This window comes from Kogia breviceps, chromosome 8 (genome assembly GCF_026419965.1).
Source record: "Kogia breviceps isolate mKogBre1 chromosome 8, mKogBre1 haplotype 1, whole genome shotgun sequence".
Classification (NCBI taxonomy): Eukaryota; Metazoa; Chordata; class Mammalia; order Artiodactyla; family Physeteridae; genus Kogia; species Kogia breviceps.
Genome location: NC_081317.1, coordinates 47,837,171 through 47,862,130, shown reverse-complemented (window position 1 = coordinate 47,862,130; position 24,960 = coordinate 47,837,171). Strand labels below are relative to the sequence as shown.

The following is a 24,960-nucleotide window of genomic DNA, read 5'->3' as shown; positions in this document are numbered from 1 at the left end:
TCCAACTAAAAAAATTGTGTTACACAAAATAGGAAACATGCCACCATAACGGTTAGGTAAATTATGGTATACCTACTTGATATTGTTACATTGTACTCATAAACAAAATTTCTCTGATTATAGTATATTGTTATTCTCACATTTGTTGGACTTTATAACCCGTAATATTCTGTAAATGATGTTCTGTTCTAAATATGAGAAAAATTGTTTTTTATAAAATATAAAAAGACATTAGATGAAAGGGATTTTTAGTTGTACTAGAATGCATTAGGTAAGTTACTTAATATAAAAATATTAATAACATGTAAAATATGCTGTTTATAGGTTTTTCTCTGATACAGAGAAAGCAGTTGGTTAGCCAGGTATCTAACATATAGTAAGGTCTCAATAAATATTAGAGCTCATTAGCACTTATTATTCATACCACAAGTGAAAACGTGATATATAGTAATATATATTATATTAGGAAAGCTTAGTCTTTTAAAATCAATTACATCCAAATAGTTTGCTTTTAGTAGCCTCCTGTTCAGATTCTGGTTATACAACTTGCTAAATTTCTGTATCTGCAAAATATGGACAAAATATCTACTTCCTAGAGTAACTGTGAAAATTAAGTCAAATAATACATCTAATAAGTTCAGAACAGGGTTTGGTACAAGGTAAATAGGTAAATACGTTTGCTATTCCTGTCATTGCCTAACTCTTTGAAGTAGGCTAACTAGTGTTCTGTTTGTGCCTTGCCCTGTTGTTTTTTTTTTTTTTAATATTAATTTTTAGAAGACCAAGAAAATCATTTTACATTTACACTGGTGTAAATTTGTAAATCCGTTAACACTCCTCCCCCCTGAAAAGAAAAAAAAAAAGAGAGAGAGAGAGGGAGAGATCTTCCCCCAGATTTTGTCTTCTCAACATCCTTCTTTATAAGCTCAGGCATCTTTTCAGAGCAGGCAAAGCTCTTTGAGGTACGATTGGCAGGAAGAGTAGATCATTACTGCCTACTTTTCCACCCTAAAGATGTAGTTTATTGATTGCTGTAATTCATAGTATATGCTTACTTAGATAGCTCAATATTTGTTTTTGTCTTAGAATGTAAAGTACTTGGAAGTATTAATACTTAAATGACTACTCATTAGTTGTAAGATTGAATACCTATATTATGGATTACAGAGAAAATTTATGAAGACTAATATAATATGTTTTTTTTGTACTTTTGTTTTTAGTTGGTAGATAAACTTAATACCAACACTGAAATGGAAGAATTAATGAGTGATTACAACATGGTAAGAAAATTTATAAGTATAAGCAATAGATATACATAGCCTCCAAAACAAAGCATTTATATCTAGAAATAATTTGATAAAACCTTATGTACCTTGGAGATAGGTATTACTCTGATCCTAAATACTACTGTTATAGTTGAGTTCCTTTAGTTGCTCTTTTAAAATTTCTTCCTGTTGGTTAGCTCTCCCAAGTGGATGCTTCAATGTCTTCCTTCAAGGCTGTGGTTTTTTTTGTTTGTTTGTTTTTGGTTTTTGTTTGTTTTGCGGTACGCGGGCCTCTCACTGTTGTGGCCTCTTCCCATTGCGGAGCACAGGCTCCGGACGTGCAGGCCCAGCAGCCATGGCTCACGGGCCTAGCCGCTCCGCGGCCTGTGGGATCTTCCCGGAGCGGAGTACGAACCCGCGTCCCCTGCATCAGCAGGCGGACTCTCAACCACTGCGCCACCAGGGAAGCCCCTACAAGGCTGTGTCTGAACTGGTCTCTCACTAAGCATTAGTTAGGGATTCCCGTCTACATATCCTTGTATATAAATTAGTTTGCAATACTTCTGGTTTAATATTTGTGCAAACGGAGCTGAGTACTCAATGAAGAGTTTTATTAGAAAGGGAGAAAATGAATAGTTACCGTATGATGCCAGACATAATACTACTTTTGATTAGTAAATGAGAATTTTTATTCAGTGGTCTTGGATTATTTGGTAGAAAACAGTAAAGTGATAATTGCTAGCTTAATTGATTATAAACATTTGGAAATAAATAACATACAACTTATAGCATAGTTTATAATTTATACAATCAAAGACTATTTTCTAAAAGCATAGGATTTATAAAATGACTTTTCTAAATTGGGATTCTATTAATAAAAGCAATGATAATGTAGTGAAATTATTCTTAGCTTTAGAACACAGGAGAATTCCCAATTTAAAAACTGTATTTTTAATGCCAAATGTAAAAAAGTAAAATCTTTGTGTTTTTTTAGTTTTTTGAAATGGGTCCAAATTCTAGGCTGAATATGCACAGGTAGAGTCAACTAGGAGTACTCTGGTAAAATCCTAAATGATTTAAGAATACAACTTGCATTGGGTATAAATTTAACATATTACTAATCAACTATTGAACACTTAATAAAATCTTGAAACTCTGTTTACATTAATGAAGTTTACATTAGATTACTTGACAGATCAGTAAACAATGCATATTTTTGGTGTGAGATTACAATGCCTGTGAAAAAGACCATTTCTTTGTATTTGGTGTTTGTAGTGGTTTGTTAAATGAAGCATACTGTATTTTTTAAAACTTTGCCTGTGGCATTATGATTATTATAATAATCTCTAATTGGTTCATAATCAGAACAACCTTTAAAGAGATAGTTTGGCCTAATGGTAATTTTTTATCAATAACTTTTGTGTTAACTCTTTATTCAGCTTAAAGCTCAAAATGATCGAGAAGCACAAAGTATGGATATTATATTTACTGAAAGACAAGCGTGAGTACAGTCCATTTAGAAATCAAACAGATTTATAAGTGACTTGTATAAGGTAGTTTAACTTCTGAGCCATTTATTTCTTTACAATTTTGTTAATTGGTTTTCCCTAATGTATTTTTTTATTTAAAAAAGTTGAATATTTACAATACAAATTGTATTGTTTATGTACCTTATCTTCATTCAGAGAAATAAAATTTCTACATCTTGGAGTTTAAAATCTAAGATGGATAAGAACATCTTCATCTCTACCATTTGCAATTTTAACTTGAGCTCTTTTTTTTTTCAAAGATTTGTTTATCATTTATTTATTTATTTTTGGCTGCATTGGGTCTTTTTTTTTTTTTTTTTTTTTGCGGTACGCGGGCCTCTCACCGTCGCGGAGCACAGGCTCCAGACGCGCAGGCGCAGCGGCCGTGGCTCACGGGTTCCCGGATGTGGGATCTTCCCGGACCGGGGCACGAACCCGCGTCCCCTGCATCGGCAGGCGGACTCGCAACCACTGCGTCACCAACGAAGCCCTGGGTCTTTTTTTTTAAACATCTTTATTGGAGTATAATTGCTTTGCGATGGTGTGTTAGTTTTTGCTTTATAACAAAGTGAATCAGCTATACATATACGTATATCCCGATATCTCCTCCCTCTTGTATCTCCCTCCCACACTGCCTATCCCACCTCTCTAGGTGGTCACAAAGCACCGAGCTGATCTCCCTGTGGTATGCAGCTACTTCCCACTAGCTATCTATTTTACGTTTGTTAGTGTATATAAGTCCATGCCGCTCTCTCACTTCGTCCCAGCTTAATGCATCGGGTCTTAGTTGCGGCATGCGAGATCTTTGTTGAGGCATGCAGGATCTTTCATTGTGGCATGCAGGCTCTTCATTGTGGTGCACAGGCTTCTCTCTAGCTGTGGCACGCGGGTTCCAGAGCGCATGGGCTCTCTAGTTTGCGGCACATGGGCTTTAGTTGAGGCATATGAACTCAGTAGTTGTGGCACGAAGGCTTAGTTGCCCCATGCCATGTGGGATCGTAGTTTCCCAACCAGGGATCTAACCCTCCCTGCCTGCATTATAAGGTGGATTCTTTACTACTGGACCACCAGGGAAGTCCCTAACCTGAGCTTTTTAACTAATTTGAATTATGAGATTTAAGCCCCAGTCTAATGAAACACACATTATTATTCAGTGGGCTATTTACATTATTACATTATTCAATTATTAATTGATAATTAGTTGTTATATTAGTAATCTAATCATAGATGTAGATTATTTGTGCATCTTTATATATAACCTGGTTAAAGACCAAATACCAAGTAACTTTGAGTTTGGTTATAAGGTAAATGTGGCAGTGACAGTAATGCCTACAAAGATAATAAATGGATGTAATGTAGTTATCTTAGCCCATTTGCCGCTATAACAAAACACCATAGACTTGGTTACTTATAAACAACAGGAATTTATTGCTCACGGTTCTGGAGGCTGGGAAGTCCAAGATCAAGGCACCAGTATAGTCCTATTCTGGTGAAGGCTGTCTTACTGGTTCATACCTAGCACCTTCTCAAGGTATCATCACATGGTGGAAGGGGCTAGGGAGCTCTGTGGGATCTCTTTTATTAAGGGCACTAATCCCATTCATGAGGACTCCAGCCTCATGACCTAATCACCTCCCAAAGGCCCCAACCTGCTAATACCATTACCTTTGGTGGTTAGGATTTCAACATACGAATTTTAGAGGGACACAAATATTCAGACAACAGCATTAGTTAACATAATTATTCTTTATTGACTTTTTGACCTTAATTACTATCTAAAGCAGTGCAAACAGAAGATGAGCTATTTTGTACATACTAATACTGCGCAGATTTTGTTCCATAAACTTATCAATATTAATTTCCTTGAGAGCAAGGATAATAATTAACCAAAACTATGTAACATCAAACATACTGTCATATTACCTCTGCATGTACAGTAAATATTTGATGAAGAATAGGATGTTAAATATAAGGATGAACTATTTGAAAGATAAATGTAATTTTCTATTGATGTAAAACATAGGAATCTCATTTTCCCCATCTATCATTTGATGCTACTATAAAGTTCTATCTTTTTTTTTTTTTTTTTTGGCTACACTGGGTATTAGTTGCAGTGTGCAGGATCCAGTTCCCTAACCAGGGATTGAACTCAGGCACCCTACATTGGTAGCACAGAGTCTTAACCACTGGACCACCAGGGAAGTCCGTGAAGTGCTATCTTAAAAATTACAAATATACTGGAAGTCTCTTCCCTTTTACAAAGAAAATTCCTTATTCATGGTGACCAAGCACTTACTTGAAAACTTCCTTTTTGTTGTTGTTGTTCTGGTTTTCGACCATTTAGCAAATATTTATCATTTACTACATATAAAATACTTTCCTAGGTACCTAAAGAATAAGAAATAATAAGCTATAACCTGTTGAGGACCTTATATAGTTTAGCACATTTAGGTCCTCATTTATTTCATCATTTATCTGCAAAGTTATATGATACCCAGGTCAGATTTATAAATATTATATGTACATGTTTTGTAGATATTTTATCCAAAAAGATAACTCCCAGATTATAAATTTAAGAATTTCATAGGTTTTTATGTCTATTTGGTTCATTTGATTAAGGAAAATGTTCTTAAAATAAGGTACTTTGTCCTGAAAATGTCAGCAGTTTCAAAACTTAATATCTGTAGTCTGTAACTAAGGCTGAGTGAAATAGGTTCTCCTGACCCTTTAAGAGGAAATTTAAATTAATAATAAGTTATTTTTATAAAGTTAATTTTTATATATCACAGGAGGATAGATTTATTTCATGTGTTAATCAGATAGCCAACATCTTAATAACACAAGACTTTACCTTGACTCTACATTAAAAGGGAGCAGGAAATGTCATACCTTGAGAAAGCAGGTATAAAAATCTTGTTTTTATTCTCTTCTCTTTTAGTACCACCATTTACTGTGGTATGAGACCATCTAGTTTATTATGGAACACCTATTTTTAATAAATTGGTTATAGTATATAGCCTCAATATGTTACTGTGACGCCTGTGGCTTTAATTCAGTTTCATGTGCCTGCTTGAACTACTGATTCTCTTCCAATTCTAATGTCTACACTTCTCTAGTTTGGTGTTAGCTAAAATCATTTATCCTTTAAAAATATATGTAATTATAATTTTAAATATGTAAAGAAATTTTTAAAAATTTATTTTTCTTTGTTTAGTCAGATATCTATTGAATACCCAATATTTAATTATAAGAGGCTTTTGAATGTAAGAGATGAAAGGTAGTTTTTGCTCATTCATAATTTATTTCATTTTACTACATTTCTCAAATATGAATATTTGCCTCAAATTAAGAAATGATATTTTGGTAAAATGATAGGTTATTTAGAAAAAGATGCCTTATATTTTTAAAGTTATCTCAGTCTTATAATTGAGATTTAAAACCATAACGTATAATTTACATTATCTGCTAGGAAATATTACACGTAAAACATTTATATCTTTTATTGAAAACGTGTTCCTATAAATACAAATACGCATTACAAATGAGTCAGTTCTTTTATTTCACAGGGTACATCATCCAAAACAGTTTTTATTTTCCTCAGTAGACATTTGAACTGAATTTACTATTGATATAACCTTAAAAATGACTATTTTTAGGATATAACGTACATCTACATTATTTTTAGTTTCTTTTTTCTAAGAAATTATCAGGTATGTACATGTGTTTAAAACCTTATGTTATAGAGAAATTTGAACATACCCCAAAATTAAGTAGTGTATTATACTCCTATGCACCCATCTCCATCCGCTTTTATCCAGCCCTGCTCCATCCACACCACTAGACACTGTTCCCTTCCCTGTATAATGATGAAGAAAATTTAAAACCCCATATTATTTAATCCATAAATATATTTTCAGTGTTTTAGAGATATTCCTTTCTCTAAAAGATATAAATACTGTATATTAAATTTCCCCACATATGGAAGGTAAAAATGATAGATTTTGTTACAGTTTTTAATGCCACTATTTGCATTAAGTTGTTAAAATTATGATTGTAGCCGATTGATTATAAGGAATTGGCAAATAATTCACTTTAGACTCTTCCTATAATAGTCTCAAGGCCAGTGTTCTTTGGACCATTATTGTCCTATGAGCGATTAGTAGCCATACATCAAAGAAAAGTTTTTGTTGTCAAGGAAGTTTGGCAAATTCTTAATATTTTGCTCTTGAAGAGCAGAGAGCAGTTTAGTTTAGTAAAGCCTTGGGTAAGTCCTATAGTAAAGAAACTTGTTTGACTTTGTTTAAACCCAGTATTTCCTAGTAATTCTGTAGTAGTTTGACCATGTACCTTTTAATCCCCCACCCTGTAAATACTTCTGAATGTCTCTCTGGAAATTAATGTTCCAAAGGACAATTTGGGAAACATTGTTCTATCTACAGCATCCCAAAGAACTGACCACGGACCAACTGAAGATTCCTCAGCCACAGCACAGAATCATTTGAATAAAAATCTTCTAAAGAGAGGCAGAAATAGGTATTTTTAAAAACAAGATTCATAGATGATTCCCACTTTGGAAGCCACCATATTATTCAGTTGTGACAGTCATGCATTTTGATGACAGTCTTTCTTTGTAACGAAAATCAAGAGATTGTGCCTGGACATTGTACCTGTGCTTTAAAATCGCTACTAAATTTTCAGAAATTTGTTGTGCCAATTCAGGAAACATTTTAAAAAATTTAAAAAGCATTTTCCAATTACATGAATTCATTCTATGGGCATAAAATCAACCTTAGTGTGTTGTCAGTTTAAACTATCTCTGTTCTTCACCTTGACTTGTGATAAAATTCCAAAATCTTTATTTCTTTACTGATTCCAATCAGTAAAACTTTAATATGTATTACATCACATATCTGACTAATATGAAAATCTGTTCATTTTAATTAATGAATAATTTACCTTAGGCGTTTTCCTACTGTTATGTATGGTCCCCTGAAAACTGCTGAGAATAGTAATACTGTTAGCTAACAAGGAGTGGCAGTTACTGTATTTGGACCTACTTGTACAATGCCAATGAGAAGAGCATAATTTTATGATATTTATGTGTTGCAATTAATATGGTCTACTAGATATAGTTCAGTATGTCATGTATCAAAATCTCCATGTCTAAACTGTGAGTGAGCTGTTAACATTTTTTAAAGAATCAAACATTGAAAGAAATTAATTTTCTTCACGTAATTCATGAGTATCTATGTATTTGTCTTCAATAAACCCATCATCATCTACCACAAATTGATGTAGTTGTTCAAATATTACTGTAGTTTCTTCGGAGCTTGTGTCTGGTATCTGTGGAGGAGGACTTGGATTTCCGGTAAAACTATCTTCATAGGTTTCTGCTTCATGCTCTTCCAGGCGATGATGATTGTAACTAAGCAGAAAATTATACCATACTGGACATTTGATAGCAATTGAAATGAGGAGTGAAGTCATCAGTACAGTGACTACAACACTGACAAGAAAAGCCCAGCTTTTTCCTTGAGATTCACGTTCTTAAATGGAATACCGAGAAAGAGAGGGTGGGGGTAGTTTTGTTAAATTGACAAAAATAAAATAATCGTAATTATATGTCCTAATAACTCCCCAGTATTGGTATTAGAAATAAATGTACATAATCTTCTTTAAGCAAAAGTTACTAAAACTGCCAAAAATAAAGATATTTCATAATGTGGTGAAAGACTACCTTTTTTCAAAATATCTACCTGTCTTTGCAGATATTATTTATCCATTTACCTAGGAACATTATTGATTTATACCTGTTAAGAATTGTGACTTAACTAGTTATTACCAAGGCTCAGAGAAGTTAAACATCAATAATTTGCATAACAGCATTTGACTGATAACTAGCAGAGCCTACTTTAGAAACCCAGTGTTTTGTCAATCTTTTCTTGGGTGGAGGAATTGTTCTTTTACATTGTTTCTAGAAATTTAAAATATGAAAAAATAATGAGAACTATCTCAATTTATTTGGTATGCTATCCTCAGCAATACTATTATTCAAAACCAGTACATTACCTGAATTTCTTGTTAAGTTGTTCAAAAAACTATTAAATGTTGAATTGCCAATGGACTGAAAATGAATGTAGAGATCTTCAGTTATAGATGAAGGAAATTTTGAGTAGCATTCAGCCTTGTAAGGTACTGTTTTGATATTGTAGCACTTCAGTATATCCGGATAGCTGCACATGGTGATGTTCTCATTTTCTAGTAAATTAGAAAGAATAAGATTTATTATGGAAAATAATATTATTATGGTTAATAAATTATTATGGTTAACAACATTTTATAATTTTTTATCTAGAATTTTTTGACATATTTATCAGTTGTCATTAAAGATATTATAAAAAAGAAACTGTTGTATTTACCTAGCAACACAAGGAGGGAAATGCCCATTTCTGTTTATTACGTTATAAATGTAGCTTAAGTGTAGTATCTGTTTATTGTTTAGTTTGTGTTAGTAAAGTAAAAATGTTATGATTTAGATTATGGTGAACATCTGGAACATGGCATGTAGTTTAGAAAGTAGGGCACCTGTTTTCACCTACTCTCTGACAAGATATCCTAAGAAAAGGAAGTGCTTTTAAAAATTAGTCTTATATATTGAAACTGCAAACTTAGTGTACAAAGTGACAGTTTCATCTCATATATATAGAACATTTAAGTTTCTTTTGTTCTTTTTCTTTTTTTCTGGAGAGGCAGAGGGAGGGCTTGTATTCAGCAATTGCTTTTCAGTGTTTCTTCTTGTTTCCCTTAAACAGGAATAGTTTCCTTTTCTTTTCGACATGAAACAAGAGACTTTTCTGGGGTAGAACAGTCCAAAATCAATCACATTTTGGTTTTGACTAATTTAAATTATGATTGCTTACCTAGTGTCACATTCGGTGTGTTCAACCAGTTTTGCAAATTCAGTAGACTACAAGAGCAGTTCCACGGATTTCCGTATAAAATTATGAATTCCAGATGAAACAGTTGTGGTACATCAAGATAACTTATCAAATTGCCTTGCAGATTCAATAGTATCAGGTTTTTTAGAGGCACAAATATATCAGGATTCAATTGAACTATTTTGTTTTGGCAGAGATATAACTGTTTTAGTTTATCTAAGCCTGTAAAGGCACCCTCTTGAATTATGTGGATGGAGTTTCTACAGATATTTAAAATTTCTAGATTGGAGAGGTTACCAAAACTATTATTATGTAGGATAATGACATTGTTCTCAATCAAATAGAGCTCGGTGAGTAAAAAATATGTCTGTAGAACTCTTGTATCTGTAGCATTCAGAGTAATTTGGTTATAACTGAGGTCAAGTATAGTAACGTTTTTATTGATATTTGCCGGAATCAAAGCATAATTCTTTGCAGTGAAATTACATTTGACTTCCTAAAAAGAAAATTAGAAATGCATTAATAAGGAAAAATGCTAGCAGAATTTCCCAAATTTTCATATGCAGGCAATTAGACATTAGAAGGAAATAACTTTTAGAAAAAAATCTGCTATCTAATCGTTTGATGTTAAAATAAGAAAAAGATAAAGCAAATACTTTTTTATAATTGGGATGGAATGTTGAAGATTAAGGAATTCTGATATATATAATTGAGGAAGGAGATCCTAGTTCGTCATACAAGTATCTTTCAACTGTTGTTAAATAATCATTACAGAAAGAAAATATTGGTATATTGCCATTTATATATGTGGTAATAAATGGTAAATAATAATTCTGTTAACTCATTTAGTATTTCAGTGTGCAAGATTGACATTTATAATGAGAATATAATGTAAAAATGTAATTTTTAAAAATCAGAGCTACCAGCACTACATCTAGGACTATTAAATAATTAAGAAACAATATTCAATATATACCTCTATAGGGTTAACAGCTCAAAATTTGGTGTTTTAAAAGAAAATATCTTGTAACAGAAATTGAGCCATGTGTTGAATTTAAAGAGTCAGGCAACAGGAAGAAGTGCTTTCCTTATGTGGATATAAATCCAAAGAAATAGTTCTTGTTTTGACTGTTTTTGCAGTTGAAATGTCCCCCAATAATAATAATAATGTAACAACAGCAATTTCCCTCATAAATATGTGGTTTTTTAAAATGTTTCCTACATTTTAAAGTGTGTTTTTTATGTCTTAACTAATCTCCAGTTTTGTAGTGAAATTTTACGTATTTCTCCTTTAGTCAGCTTTTAAAGAACTCAGTTTTTTAAAAAATGAAGACTGCTTTTGTCAAATTAGAATCTGGCTCAGAGATCACATGTTTTGAATATACACAGCTAACTAAAGAGTTTATTTTGATAGCTTGATTTTTTTCTTCTTTTTTTTATTGCCTTCAGTATTTTACTAAATCTACACAGAGTGAACCTTTGAAAATATTTTCACTAGCTTGATTATAAAAACTTACAATTTTAGACGTCTGGCTTTCGTCTGATAACAATAGCATGGAGAGCAGCCAAAACAAGATTGTGATGCTTGTGATTTTCATATTGCAAGCCTGACAGAAAAGAGAGTATTTATATCTCATTAGGAGACTAGAACATTAGAGATTTTTAAGGACATTTTTATTTCCTTTTTTCTCCATTTAAATCTATTTTTTCTTAAAATATATAAAATATGAAACAAGTAAATATCCCTTCACCCCCCCTGCACTCTAATCTTAAAAAACTGGAAAGCTCTTGGGGAGAATGAAAGACAGTAATTTTCAGGGTGTCTCTTTGGTTCCTAGATGTATTTAAAGGAACTTTAAAACAATTGCAGTGGTTGTACATTTTAAAATTTTAATATATGTGCACAAAAGAAAGTCCGGAAGGATATATATTTATGTATATACACGTTTAAGTATATGCTTATATTGCTACTTCTTGATTTTTCAATTTTAGGCATTATCTATTGATATTATCCTTTGACTTAACACTTTGGGAGATGAGAGTCCTCAGCTTTCTTTCACACACTCGCTACCTTCATCTTCAATGCATCAAATATATACTTACTGCTCTTTACTCTCTGAGCATAGTCACTTGTAATTTTGGTTAGATGAGTACTCAGTGTTTATACTATCAGGAATGTATAAAGCTGTCAATGACTGAGCCCTGTTAATAGGATTATTATTCTGTTCCTGCACACTTTTTTCCCTCTAATTAATTGTCCTGGTTTTCTTTTCATGTGCTTAGGGTTTTTTTTTCTCATCAATTTATACCCAAACTCTCCCTAGCAAATCTCTCAATAGTTTATGTATATTAGATAGTTTAATCTGTTTCATTTGCTTGAAGAAGTCTCTCCCAGAGCCTGCTGCCATGCTCTGATCTAGATGAGCTGATCACTAGGCCCTCTACACAGCCATTGACTTACACTCTCCTTCCATCCTCATTGTAGAGACTCCCTTTTGCCTTTGTTACTGGATTCCTGTTTTCTAGAATGCCCTGTCTTGGATTACTGCCTTTTTTCCATGGAGCTTCCTGCAGGAGCTTCCTGAGAAGGTCCATAGAAGAGAATTTTTTTTAGACCATGAAAGATATTTTGGCTAGAAATAGAACTCTTAAGTAGGAAATAATTTTCCCTCAAAAGGTTGATGGCATTGCCCCACTGTCTTTGGGTTTCTAGTATAGTCATCCCTCAGTATCAGCAGGGGATTGGTTTCAGGAGTCCCTACAGATACCAAATCTGTAGATGTTCAAGTCCCTTACATAAAATGGTGCAGTATAATGAACACAGTGAACCCTTCGTATCCACGGGTTTTACATCTGTGGATTCAACCAACCATGACTGTATTACTGTTAAGAACTGTGATGCTATGCCTTTCTAATTCTTTATCCTTTTATGTAACTTGCCGTTTCTTAACCCCAAAGCTTTTTCTTTGCTCTACAATACTATATAGTTAGAGGTGTACAGTATAGTGATTCACAATTTTTAAAGGTTATACTCCATTTATAGTTATTGTAAAACATTGGCTATATTCTCTGAGTTGTACAATATAGCCTTAATATGGATATTCTGAAATTTCATGATCCTTTGTGAGAATCTGTTTTCATTCATGAAACTGGGCAGTTGGTGGACATTTTCAATCTGGAAACAATGGGAAATTTTCTGAATTATTTGGTTGATGGTATTGATAATTTTCTTCCTCATTAAAAAAAAAAAAATCTCACTTCTCTTTCTAGAACCCCTTTAATTAGGTATTGGATCTCCTGGTATGATTTTCTAATTTTTTATGTTTACTCTTCCACATTTCATCTCTGTGTGTTTTTGCTCTGCTTTATCATCATACTCTTCTATTAAAGTTTTCTTTTTCCTGTCATCTTCTTAATTCTAAGCTCTTTTTGTTCTCTGAAAATTTCTTTTGTAGGATACTGTGGTATGAATATATTTTTTTCCTTGTTTTTTCTTGTTGTATCTCTTGTTTTCTTTTTCCTTGAGTAGCCTTTGTACCCTCAAGTTGTGCTTTTCCAGTTTATTTTTATAAGCATCCTTTATGTTAGAGGTTTTCTTTTGAACTTTGTGTATCTGTTAATATTTGGTTTAGGACTTACATATAAGAGTGGGAAATGAAAAAGCTGATGGGAAACTGTGCATTTGTGTGGTTCTTATTAACTTCGTTATTATTTTTTGGCCACGCCACATGACCTTTGGGATCTTAGTTCCCTGACCAGGGATCGAACCCATGCCCCCTGCAGTGGAAGCGTGGAGGAGTCCTAAGCACTGGACCACCAGGGAATTCCCAGTCCTTATTAACTTTAGATCTTACTGTAGAGTGACATTAATGGACTGTTTTGAGGGGGAATCCCTAAATGTTATTATCTTTAGATGTTTCTCTTGGGCTGCTTGGATTCCCCAAAATGACATTTTTAATCTATTGCCTGAAAAGGTGAGGCCAAGTAGCCAGCATTCTGAGAGCTCAGTGGTGGAAAAGGTGGGTTTATCTGAGTAATTAGTACGTAAACTTTAACTTACTCTCCCTGCATTCACTTGTGCCTAGTGCCCAGATTCCGTTTGTTTTATTTTCCCCAGAGCAAAAACCCAAAAGCCTTATTTTTCTGCTTAGGTAGGAGAGGACCTTTATTTACCTGGCTGGGCAGTGTCAGGGAGAAAGACTTTCAACTATGTTTCAGCCCCTCCTTTTCTACTTCCAGAATATCTGGTACTGCCAATCACTGGGCCATCTAGGGATTCTGCAGTGTAAATCAAGTGGCTTCGCAGCTTTCCCCACTGCTGGCTTGGAAGAATTTTGCTTTCCCAGTCAGTTTGCACTTAACTTTTAGCTTTCTAGTTTCTAGATTTTATTGCTGTTGTCTCCTCTTCCATTCTTTTTGACATTATGAGTTTATATACTTCAAATTAGCTTTTATTTTCATTTTAGTAGGGTTTTGGACAGGAGTCAAAGTTAGTGGGTACATTCAACATGCCATGTTTAACTGGAAATTGCCATTTATTTCAGTAATTCTTCTTGCTAAATACTTTCCATTTAGTCATTTTATTCATGACCTTGATATTTCTTATTTTTATTTCTGTTTTCTTAAAGTCAACATTAGAAACTGCTGCAACTATACTCCAATAAAAATTAATTTTAAAAAGATCTATTAAAAAATAAATAAATAGGGACTTCCCTATGGTCCAATGGTTAAGACTTCGCCTTGCAATGCAGGGAGTAGCAGGTTCAATCCCTGGTCAGCGAGCTAAGATTCCACATGCCTTGCGGCCAAAAAACCAAAACAGAAGCAATATTGTAACAAATTCAATAAAGACTTTAAAAAATGGTCCACATCAAAAAAAATAAATAAATAAGAAACTGCTGCAAACAAATGATCTTTTTGAAATGTTATGAATGTCCTGTTACTATCATCCTTAGTGGTTAAAATTTAGTCTTTTGAGCCTTCTTATATCACTTGTTACAATTAGTTGCTTATGATTTTTTAGGAAAATTTATTCCACCAGAGCAGGAGGTAAGAAACTACTCGGTGAGCAAGATTCATTTCAAGTTACTAAAGTCTGTTAACTGCATTAGCAATGAGGAACTTATTGTTATGCCAGTACTGGTCTATTCTAGTTAACTTCTTCATTGCCTTCCATCTGATGATCTGTTTATATTTATTCCTTTTCCACTTTCTTTCTTTCCATGGCTAAATCAAAGTTTGAAGAAAAAGCCATGTTCTCCTAGATTTTACAATTTGAATGTAGATCATAATAGAATCCCTTTTAGAGTCAGAAATGAATTCAATCTATCACTTATTCCAGACCACTGCCCACAAAAGGGGATCCCTAAATCATATATAAAAGGTAGTTAACGTTAGTGATTTCTAGGAATAAGTATGCAACCTTCCCGGTGGCTTGTTTCAGTATTTCTCAATGGTGTAGTGAAATTCTTCCTGATGTTTTTGTAGGATGCCCATGTGGGTAGGGCAGTGGGAAAAGTGCTTCTTTTTTTTCCTCCAGAAATAAATAGGATAAGGATGAATAAAGGAAGCAGATAGGCTACAAAGAAAATTAACTAAACTAAAGAGTTTATGTGGAATAGAAGCAGCCGGAGAAGGTAATGGAGGTGAGGTGGGACTGTGAGACTTTGTGAAAATGGAGACAGAGGATTGTCTTGTATTTATTATCTTTATCCTCTGTGTTATACTAATAATTGTCTTCTCCAGTATGCTAAAGTGAATAAAATCAAAAGGGTTAGAAACGGAATCTTTTTTTTCCTTCTATTTGATAAATTTTAGAGTTAGAAACTATATATACTTAGAGCTTAAGGTAGATTCTGTACAAGAAAGCAGTCAACAAATCTAAACCATTATTAAGTCTAAAGCTATGAAATGCATTGATAGAGCCGCAAGGTCCATGGGGCTTTTCATATATTTGTACATGTTTTGAGAGGGGAAAGATTGAAAGACATGGTAGATGGATGTTGACCATCACAACACTAAATAGACAAATCCTTAGACAGCAACATTTGATAGCTTTATTGGCTATCTTGAAGACATCAGATTGTCAGAATAACTAGCCGGTAGACTATGCAGAAATTGTTCTTGAGTCAGTTTACCCTATTTAAAAAGTTGATTTAAAAGGAAACAGTTATTATTGCCTTTTTCTCCCTTTGAATTTTTTTCTTAATTTGAAATTTATTTTGAAATGATATGTGGGCTTGAATTTAGTGATTAAAAAATAGAGAATAAATGGAATATCAGTTTTTTTTTAAAACTATCTTACAAAATTAAGTGCCCTTTTATATAGCCTATAACCTATATTACAGAAAAAAAGATTTTCACAAAAGGAAATGGTGGATATTGAAAAAGAAACAATGTTCTTCTTAGTTCAGTTTCAAGTACAAGTTTCTGAGAAGTTTTTGGTCGTGTACTTTATATGAGTATTATATACCATGAAATAAAAAGATACTGCAATTATTTTGGTTTTGTTAAATAAAATGTATATACTATAATACAGTTTTGTTATTAAATATTTTAAATATTCATACCAGAATTCAATGTATTTGGAGTAAGGTATTAATAATTCACAATTAACTTCTCTCTTGTAATTTTATAGAACTTTTTTTTTCAAATTTAAAAACTTTGATAATGGAAACAATCAAGAAAAAACCTCTAAGTCAGATAGTCATTGCCCAGTTTCAACAATTATCACCTGATAGTCAGTCTTTTTTCATTTTACAAATTTGTTTTTAAGTTAATATCACTTCAAAATGCTCTGATTAACATATTTCAAAATAAAAATATCTTATAAATTTGATTGGCTAGATAAAACCCTTTTTTTTCCCAAAAGAAAAATAATTACTTTTTATTACATTATCAATTTATTTGGGAAAGATTTTTTGGCCATGTCTCAGGTTTATATTTCTAAGGTAGATCTTGTGAGAAATACAATCATATTTTCTGCTCTTTCATCGCTTATTAGAGACAAAGATTTTTGTATAGACTTAACAAGTTTAAATATGATTTTTAAAAATTCAACAATAATCACTGAACCTATAAACATATAGGATCTTACCTTTCCTTTTTTCTTTCATCTCTGAGACTGGTGTGTAAGGAATCTACTCTCTTTCTTCCACACCATAAAAAAAAAAAAAAAAAGTATGTCATATGATTTTATTTCACTTTGTTTTAACCTTTGTACCCAGTGAACAGGTGGAAAAAAAGAAAGAAAGAAACTAGACTTCCTTAGCAAAAGATTGACTAGAAGAATGATTTCTTAAAGTCATCTTTGGCTTTTTTAGTGTAACAACTAAGGTGGCTTACTTAACCTTTGTGATTCTTAATTACTCTTAAAAAATTTAAATATTAACAAATTTACGTGGTGAGTTAAAGTATATAATATTGAGACTGCATAATTTGAAAGATACATTGCTAAAGTGATTTAAGTGTTGATCCTAAAGGTATTTTGTATTTTGAAAGATTCAAGCTGAAAATATTCCACCAAGTTTTGTATTCCACTGAGTTTCAACTTTGTTGTTTACTCATTTTTATGACACCATCATTGGTAGTTTTACTGCCAAGTTATAACAGGAGCAGACTGCTCAAAGCATCCAAAGACCCGACCCTTGGCCATTATGTGGCCTTCAAAAAATCAGTTACCTTCCTCGTGCTTCCTTGTGTAACTTCCCCTCTGTAAAATGGAATACTTTACAACATTAGTTCCCATCTAACTGTAGTTAGATGGCAAAAACATGGTTAAGATTCATTGTTGGTAGTAAATAATCATAGAGTTCAGAATGAGTTAGATCTAACAAACTTCTCTGGGCTTCAGTATCCTTAATCTGTGAAACAAAAAGATTGAAATAGATGATCTTTTCTGTTTGAAATTTCTATGAGCACATATACCTGTATAAATTGTAGCAGCAGCAGACACATTTTTTTATGCTATAGTAACTGAGGCTCAAAGTGAAGACATCACTTCCTGTTCAATAATGAGACACAAATAAATAGAAATTCCAGGTTGTCTGTTTCATTATGTTCATCTTTTATTTGGTTATTAAGAGATGCTGTCTGTAGGAAAATTTATGAGTTTAGATTATCTTATTCTGGTACTAGGGTATGAATGTGTAAAGTGTGTGGAGGATAGATATGTGGGTCTATGAGGCTTAGTTAGTGATTGTGAAAACTGTTAACAATATCTACATTTGAAAGAGGTTGAATAGAATAATTATATTTTGAAACTCAAAGTAGAAATTTATGATATTGAGACTGAGAATTTATCTTCAAGAAAGCTTTTTATATGTAAATCTTGAAGTATTTACATGATAACTAGCATCTTACCTCTATTTTTTTCAGAATTTTTCTCTACCCTATTTATAATTGATCTTGCATAGGTAATAAGTGGCACATCACTGGTATTTCTTGTGATTATATGGTAAAGATGGTTATTGTTTGTAATTAATTTCATTAATACTACTTACATGATTAGACTTGTAATGTTCCTGTTATATTTTCAAGGAAATTAGCGTATTATTTTGCAGTGCTAAAGTACAGTTGATAATTTGTGAAATATAAATACCAATTTTAATTAAAGCAGTAGATAAAAGGGAATTTAAGCAAAATGTATTAATCTAAAGCTACGAATTTTTTAATCAAATTACACTGTTGGTCTTCCTACTCCCCAGTGCAGTCAGAGCTGTGTTACTTGAGATGATTTATGTGGTAAACTTCCATACAAGATTTCATTTGGTCAAAGAATTCTATAGCTAAAAGATACTTGAAAACCACTATTCTAAAATTAAACTCTCTTGTTTGTCTTGAGGGTATGATAACAAAAAGTGCAAATACATTCTCATATGTATAAGACTTTAAGGACTTTCTGTGATAATCTTTGTGGTTTTTTTATAAGAAAGTAAAGTGGAGAATAAGGAAATACAAGGATTTGGGGATTGAGAAGAGAAAGATGTAAAATAAGTCTGTGTTTCGTTTTGTTATAAATTTGCGGGCTTTCTCTGGTTGCGGTGAGCAGGGGCTACTCTTTGTTGTGGTGAGCGGGCTTCTTATTGTGTCTTCTCTTGTTGTGGAGCATGGGCTCTAGGCATGCGGGCTTCAGTAGTTGTGGCATGCAGGCTCAGTGGTTGTGGCTCGTGGGCTCTAGAGCACAGGCTAAGTAGTTGTGGTGCACGGGCTTAGTTGCTCCGCAGCATGTGGGATCTTCCTGGACCAGGGATTGAACCCATGTACCCTGCATTGGCAGGTGGATTCTTAACCACTGCACCACCAGGGAAGTCCCAATAAGTCTGTGTTGATGGGGCCAAATTTTGTACAGGTCAAATAAAATTTTTGTGTACATCTATAAGGACTTTTAGATCACAAACTATGGTTAAATAACTTTTAAGTACCCTATTTAATTGAGACTGAGTAAAGTTAATTGATTTTTCCCCTCAATATTGTAAGAAGAATATTGTATACTTTTGATTTCAGGAAGGAAAAACAAATTAGAAGTGTAGAAGAAGAAATTGAACAGGAAAAACAGGCAGCAGAGGGCATTATCAAAAATATGCCTCCTGAAAAACAAGTCAAGTATATAGAAATGAAAACCATGAATGAGAAATTGTTGCAGGTAATACTAATTACAACTCTGTGCTGGGCATATAGCAGTCTTACTACTAAAAATGTGATCTGAAGGTGGGCAGCATTGGCATCCCCTGAGAGCTTGACTAAACCTACTGATCATAGTCTTCATTTTAACAATATGATTCATATGGACATTTGAATTTAGGAAGATCAGTGGATCTAGAAAATTTCGTTTTCTTTTGTTGCATAATGACCTAGCTTTTACTCTATTGTTCAGTTCTATGCATCATTCATTTTTGCAGGTCATAAAGATACATGAAACACTTGTTTTTTAATGAACTTTTAATGAAAACATTAAAAGTCCTCATACACCAGAGCCATATGGATATTTACTTTCTTTCCTTTTCTTCCTGCCTAATAAACAGCAAGTCATTTACTTGCTATGTCCTTAATTTGAACAGCTATTGTCCCCTAATTATGGTGTTTAAATAAGAAATTTGGATGCCTGCTGAGGGATTATTGAGAATCCTCTCAACTTTCAGTCATGGTGGTGACTCAGATTTGCATGCCCAGTTATCCCTTAACCAGTTAACAGAGAATTAGTCCCCGCAAATGCCAATAATGAATGTAGTTCTAGTTTCTCAGATAATCCTTTATTGACAATTTAATATAACTTTTTATTTTAGACAAAATTTATAACGTCTAATGAAACATTGATGAAAGAATATTATAAAAATGCCAAAATATTATCAAAATATAGCTAATATCACACAGGGGTGTTTGAATGGGTCTGGTTGGCCCTTGAACAACTTGGGTGTTAGGCACACTGACCCCTGTGCAGTTTAAATCTGTGTATAATTTATAGTTGACCCTCAGTATTGAAGGTTCCACATCCAAAGATTCAACCATCCATGGATTGAGTAGTACTGTAGTACGTATTTCTTGAAAAAAATCCACATGTCAGTGGACCCATGCAGCTCAAACTTGTCTTATTCAGGGGTCAACTATAAACAGTTCAAGGGTCTTATCCCTAAGAGTGAGCCATATAAATGGCTACAGGTCTTCGCCTTAAAAGAAAATAGGCAAAAGATATGGAAACATGGTTAAAAAGACAAAAATTAAAACTTTAAACAGTACCATCATTAATTTGAAGTCTTCTGATATTTGATATTCTCAGAACACAGTGATGATTCACTGTGAAAAGTTCTGGCTCCCTTTAAAAAGCTCATAAGTATTTTAAAAGGTAGATCATGGCAAGGTTTTTAGTAATAATGAAATAAATTGGCAAAAATAGAAATAATGGATGTTAATAAATCCTAGTCGGATTTTAAGATATTGGTTGAAAACATTTACAAAATTTACTTTGTCACATCTGTATTTGAAATGTTGAGAAAGAAATTATTCTTAATGTAATTTGCATATATATTTGCTATTTTTTTTCCTTCTTCTTAGGAATTAGATACACTTCAGCAACAGCTAGATTCACTGAACATGAAAAAAGAGAGCTTGGAATCTGTAAGTAAAAATCAAGTAAAAGTTATATTACTCAGCTACAAAAGAAAATTCAGTTAAATATATTAATGGAACTCATTCAGGTACATATTTATTTGGTAGCTTACTAATAGGAATGTAATAATTTTTTTTCCTATTCAGGACCGCAAATATCTTAGTTTAGTAAGAAAACAGATTCAGTTATTGAGTACCTACCCTGTACAAAAATCATTCTGCCTTGCTGAGGCACACAAAATCTAATGGTAATTTAAAACTACCAATGGCATTTTTCACATAACTAGAATAAAAAATTTCACAGTGTATGGAAACACAAAAGACCCCAAATAGCCAAAGCAATCTTGAGAAAGAAAAACAGAACTGGAGGAATCAGGCTCCCTGCCTTCAGACTATACTACAAAGCTATAGTAATTAAGACAGTTTGGTACTGGCACAAAAACAGAAATACAGATCAATGGAACAGGATAGAAAGCCCAGAGATAAATCCACGCACATATGGTCACCTTATCTTTGATAAAGGAGGCAAGAATATACAATGGAGAAAAGACATCCTCTTCAGTAAGTGGTGCTGGGAAAACTTGACAGCTACATGTAAAAGAATGAAATGAGAACACTTCCTAACACCATACACAAAGGTAAACTCAAAATGGATTAAAGACCTAAATATAAGGCCAGACACTATAAAACTCTTAGAGGAAAACATAGGCAGAACACCCTATGGCATAAATCACAGCAAAATCCTTTTTGACCCACCTCCTAGAGAAATGGAAAAAAAAAACAAAAATAAACAAATGGGATCTAATGCAACTTAAAAGCTTTTGCACAGCATAGGAAACCATAAACGAGAAGAAAAGACAACCCTCAGAATGGGAGAAAATATTTGCAAACGAAGCAACTGACAAAGGATTAATCTCTAAGCTATATAAGCAGCTCATGCAGCTCAATATCAAAAAAACAAACAACCCAATCCCAAAATGGGCAGAAGACCTAAACAGACATTTCTCCAAAGAAGATATACAGATTGCTAACAAACACATGAAAGGATGCTCAACATCACTAATCATTAGAGAAATGCAAATCAAAACTGCAATGAGGTATCACCTCACACCGGTCAGAATGGCCATCAGCAAAAAACCTACACACAGTAAATGCTGGAGAGGGTGTGGAGAAAAGGACATCCTCTTGCACTGTTGGTGGGAATGTAAATTGATACAGCCACTATGAAGAACAGTATGGAGGTTCCTTAAAAAACAAAAAATAGAACTACCATATGACCCAGCAATCCCACTACTGGGCATGTACCCTGAGAAAACCATAATTCAAAAAGAGACATGTACCACGATGTTCATTGTAGCACTATTTACAATAGCCAGGTCATGGAAGCAACCTAAGTGTCCTCTGACAGACAAATGGATAAAGAAGATGTGGCACATATATACACTGGAATATTACTCAGCCATAAAAAGAAACAAAATTGATTTATTTGTAGTGAGGTGGATGGACCTAGAGTCTGTCATACAGAGTGAACTAAGTCAGAAAGAGAAAAACAAATACCGTATGGTAACACATATATATGGAATCTAAAAAAAAAAAAAAATGGTTCTGATGAACCTAGGGGCAGGACAGGAATAAAGACGCAGACTAGAGAATGGACTTGAGGACACAAGGAGGGGGAAGGGTAAGCTGGGATGAAGTAAGAGAGTAGCGCTGGCATATATACACTACCAAATGTAAAACAGATAGCTAGTGGGGAGCAGGCACAGGGAAATCAGCTCAGTGTTTTGTGACCACCTAAACGGGTGGAATAGGGAGAGTGGGAGGGAGACGCAAGAGGGAGGGGATATGGGGATATATATATGTACATATAGCTGATTCACTTTGCTCTATAGCAGAAACGAACACAACATTGAAAAGCAATTATACTCCAATAAAGATGTTAAAAAAAAAAAACATAAGAACAAGAGACTAAAAACGAATGAAGAGGGAGAAGTCAATTCATTACTTCAAAGATGTAGAAGCTTGCATTTGTTTTATTATTTGTTTATTTAAAGCGTTTTTAAATTCACAAACTTTTTTTTATTAAAAAATTGAATAAGATGAAAGTAAAAATGCCTATTTCTTTTCCCTCTTTCCAGACAGAACTGCTCTCACATTTATTGAGTGATTACTATGTGCTTTTTTTGAGCTCTTTATATATGTCACCAGCATTGTCATTTTATCTTCACAGCAATCCTCCTATAATCCTACCTTCATTTTACTGTTGAGAAAAATCTTAAGTGGGATGTACACTGGATATGCTGTCTGCAGCTTTTTTTTTTAACCTGACATTCTCTCTTGAATGTCTATTCATGTCAGCTCTTATGATATCTTTCTCATTATTTGAAATTACTGCATTGTATTACATTGTATGACTATATACAGCACAGCCTTGTAGATGACTAGGTTGTTTATATTGACAGTTTTTTGAGATTATAAAACAATGCTGTAGTGAAAACACATTTTATACAAAGTTACTACAAGTGTATCTTAAGATAAATTTCTTGCATTGGGTCAGAAGGTACAAACTTCTAAAATGTTGTAACATTGCCAAATTGCCTTCCAAAAAAGTTCCATTTTCTACTCCTAATCTCAATGTATGAGAGTGCCTATTTCCCCCTGTACTTATTAACAGCTGCATTATCCATCTACCTTTTCCATTTTTACTAGTTTAATAGTTTAAAATTAGTATCTTGTTTTAATTTTCATTTACTTATACAAAAAGTTGAGTATCTCTTTATATATTTGTTGGCCAACGTATTCTTTTTCTGCAAACTACCTTCCCACTGTCTGTACATCAAATCTTGCCTGCCTTTCTTGATTTCCTATGTATTCAGGTAGCTATAATGATGATAGGTTAGTAACAATTGTAAATTAACATGATTGCTTTCACCTAGCTTGCAAAAGAAATAAACCATGAGTATTTATTTTGTAATCATTCTTTTGGAAGTTTGCTATTGAAAAAACTCGTTTGCTTAAAAATATTAAGACGATTTTCTATATCCAGTTGTCTACATGTGGGTACACAGAATTTTTATTTTCTTTGATCTCTATGGTAATATAAATATGCTTCAAGGAATAAGGACTGCATTTATATAGTATTAGTACAGCCAGCTTTCAGAATTCCTCACTAACTTTTCTTAGGGTGTGTAGGAGAGAGTTAGGTCTTATTTCATTGGCAGATTTAGTTTCCACAGGAAGAGGTGTAGGGTGTAACCTTGGAGTTAGTGTTTCTATTGATGCCACTCTACTTTGGCATTAGTACATGTATGCCTAAAATTACATGAATTTTAAAAAATTTACAGTATTCTCAAATGAAGAAAATGTAGATCCTAATTCTGTTTAACTTTAGCTGGATTCCTTTGTGGGTCTTTTTTGGGGGGGGGTTGGAGATTTGTTCTTCAAGATAACATTATGTCAAATATCAATCAAGTAGTGTTTATTGCATATCTGCTGTGTGCTCCCTACTGTGCTAAGTATTGCTGATTCGGTTCATAGGAGTGTGAAAAAAATCAGGTGACAGATCAACATGAGCTTGAGTCTTCAGGAGTGGTTTTATCAAGATGCAATAATGAATATGTCTATAGGTGGTTAAGCAAAAGGGAAGGGGAAGGTACTATGAAAAGGGATACATCAAAATGTCTGCATTTTTTCTATTGGTATTTTATTATCATGCCTTTTCCCCTGAAGCTAATACATTACTTAAGCTGTGTATATAACCCTTTGCCTATGGACTTTCAAACATTTCCTGTTGCTCACTTTTTCCTTTTTTTAAGATTCCTTCTCTTTTGCTTTCAAAAAGGAGGAGGTCTCCCCTCTTAAAAATCTTGTTCATACTGTGGGCCTGGTTTCAGATATCATTAACTTTTTTTTTCATGATTAACTTTTATTTTTGTTAACTTAGAAAAATTATTTAGATATCAGATCATCAGTTTTCTCATCTGTAAAACAGAGATGATAGTACTATCTTACAGAGTTGCTTTGAGTGTTAGAGATAGTATATAAAAAATATGAAGTATCAGTGCCTGGCACAGAATACGTGCTCAATAAATAACAGCTTCAAATGTCATTTTCATCATCATAATC

General features: G+C 33.2%; 2 protein-coding genes across 4 annotated transcripts in view; one reads left to right on the top strand and one right to left on the bottom strand.

Annotated features, from left to right (window-relative positions):
* IFT74 (intraflagellar transport 74) overlaps nucleotides 1-24,960 on the top strand; it is an 81,374-nt gene that overhangs the window by 13,604 nt on the left and 42,810 nt on the right. For all 3 annotated transcript variants that reach the window (XM_059072966.2, XM_059072969.2, XM_059072968.2), the window contains exons 7-10: nucleotides 1,221-1,280; nucleotides 2,705-2,766; nucleotides 19,237-19,375; nucleotides 20,782-20,844. In XM_059072966.2, coding sequence (XP_058928949.1) covers nucleotides 1,221-1,280; nucleotides 2,705-2,766; nucleotides 19,237-19,375; nucleotides 20,782-20,844 — 324 coding nt within the window. The remainder of the gene's footprint in view (nucleotides 1-1,220; nucleotides 1,281-2,704; nucleotides 2,767-19,236; nucleotides 19,376-20,781; nucleotides 20,845-24,960) is intronic.
* Nucleotides 8,012-11,330, bottom strand: LRRC19 (leucine rich repeat containing 19). The gene is made up of 4 exons (XM_059072971.1): nucleotides 11,250-11,330; nucleotides 9,715-10,228; nucleotides 8,864-9,052; nucleotides 8,012-8,340 (listed from the first exon to the last, which is right to left on the bottom strand). The coding sequence occupies exons 1-4, from the start codon at nucleotides 11,328-11,330 to the stop codon at nucleotides 8,012-8,014; spliced, it is 1,113 nt and encodes a 370-aa protein (XP_058928954.1).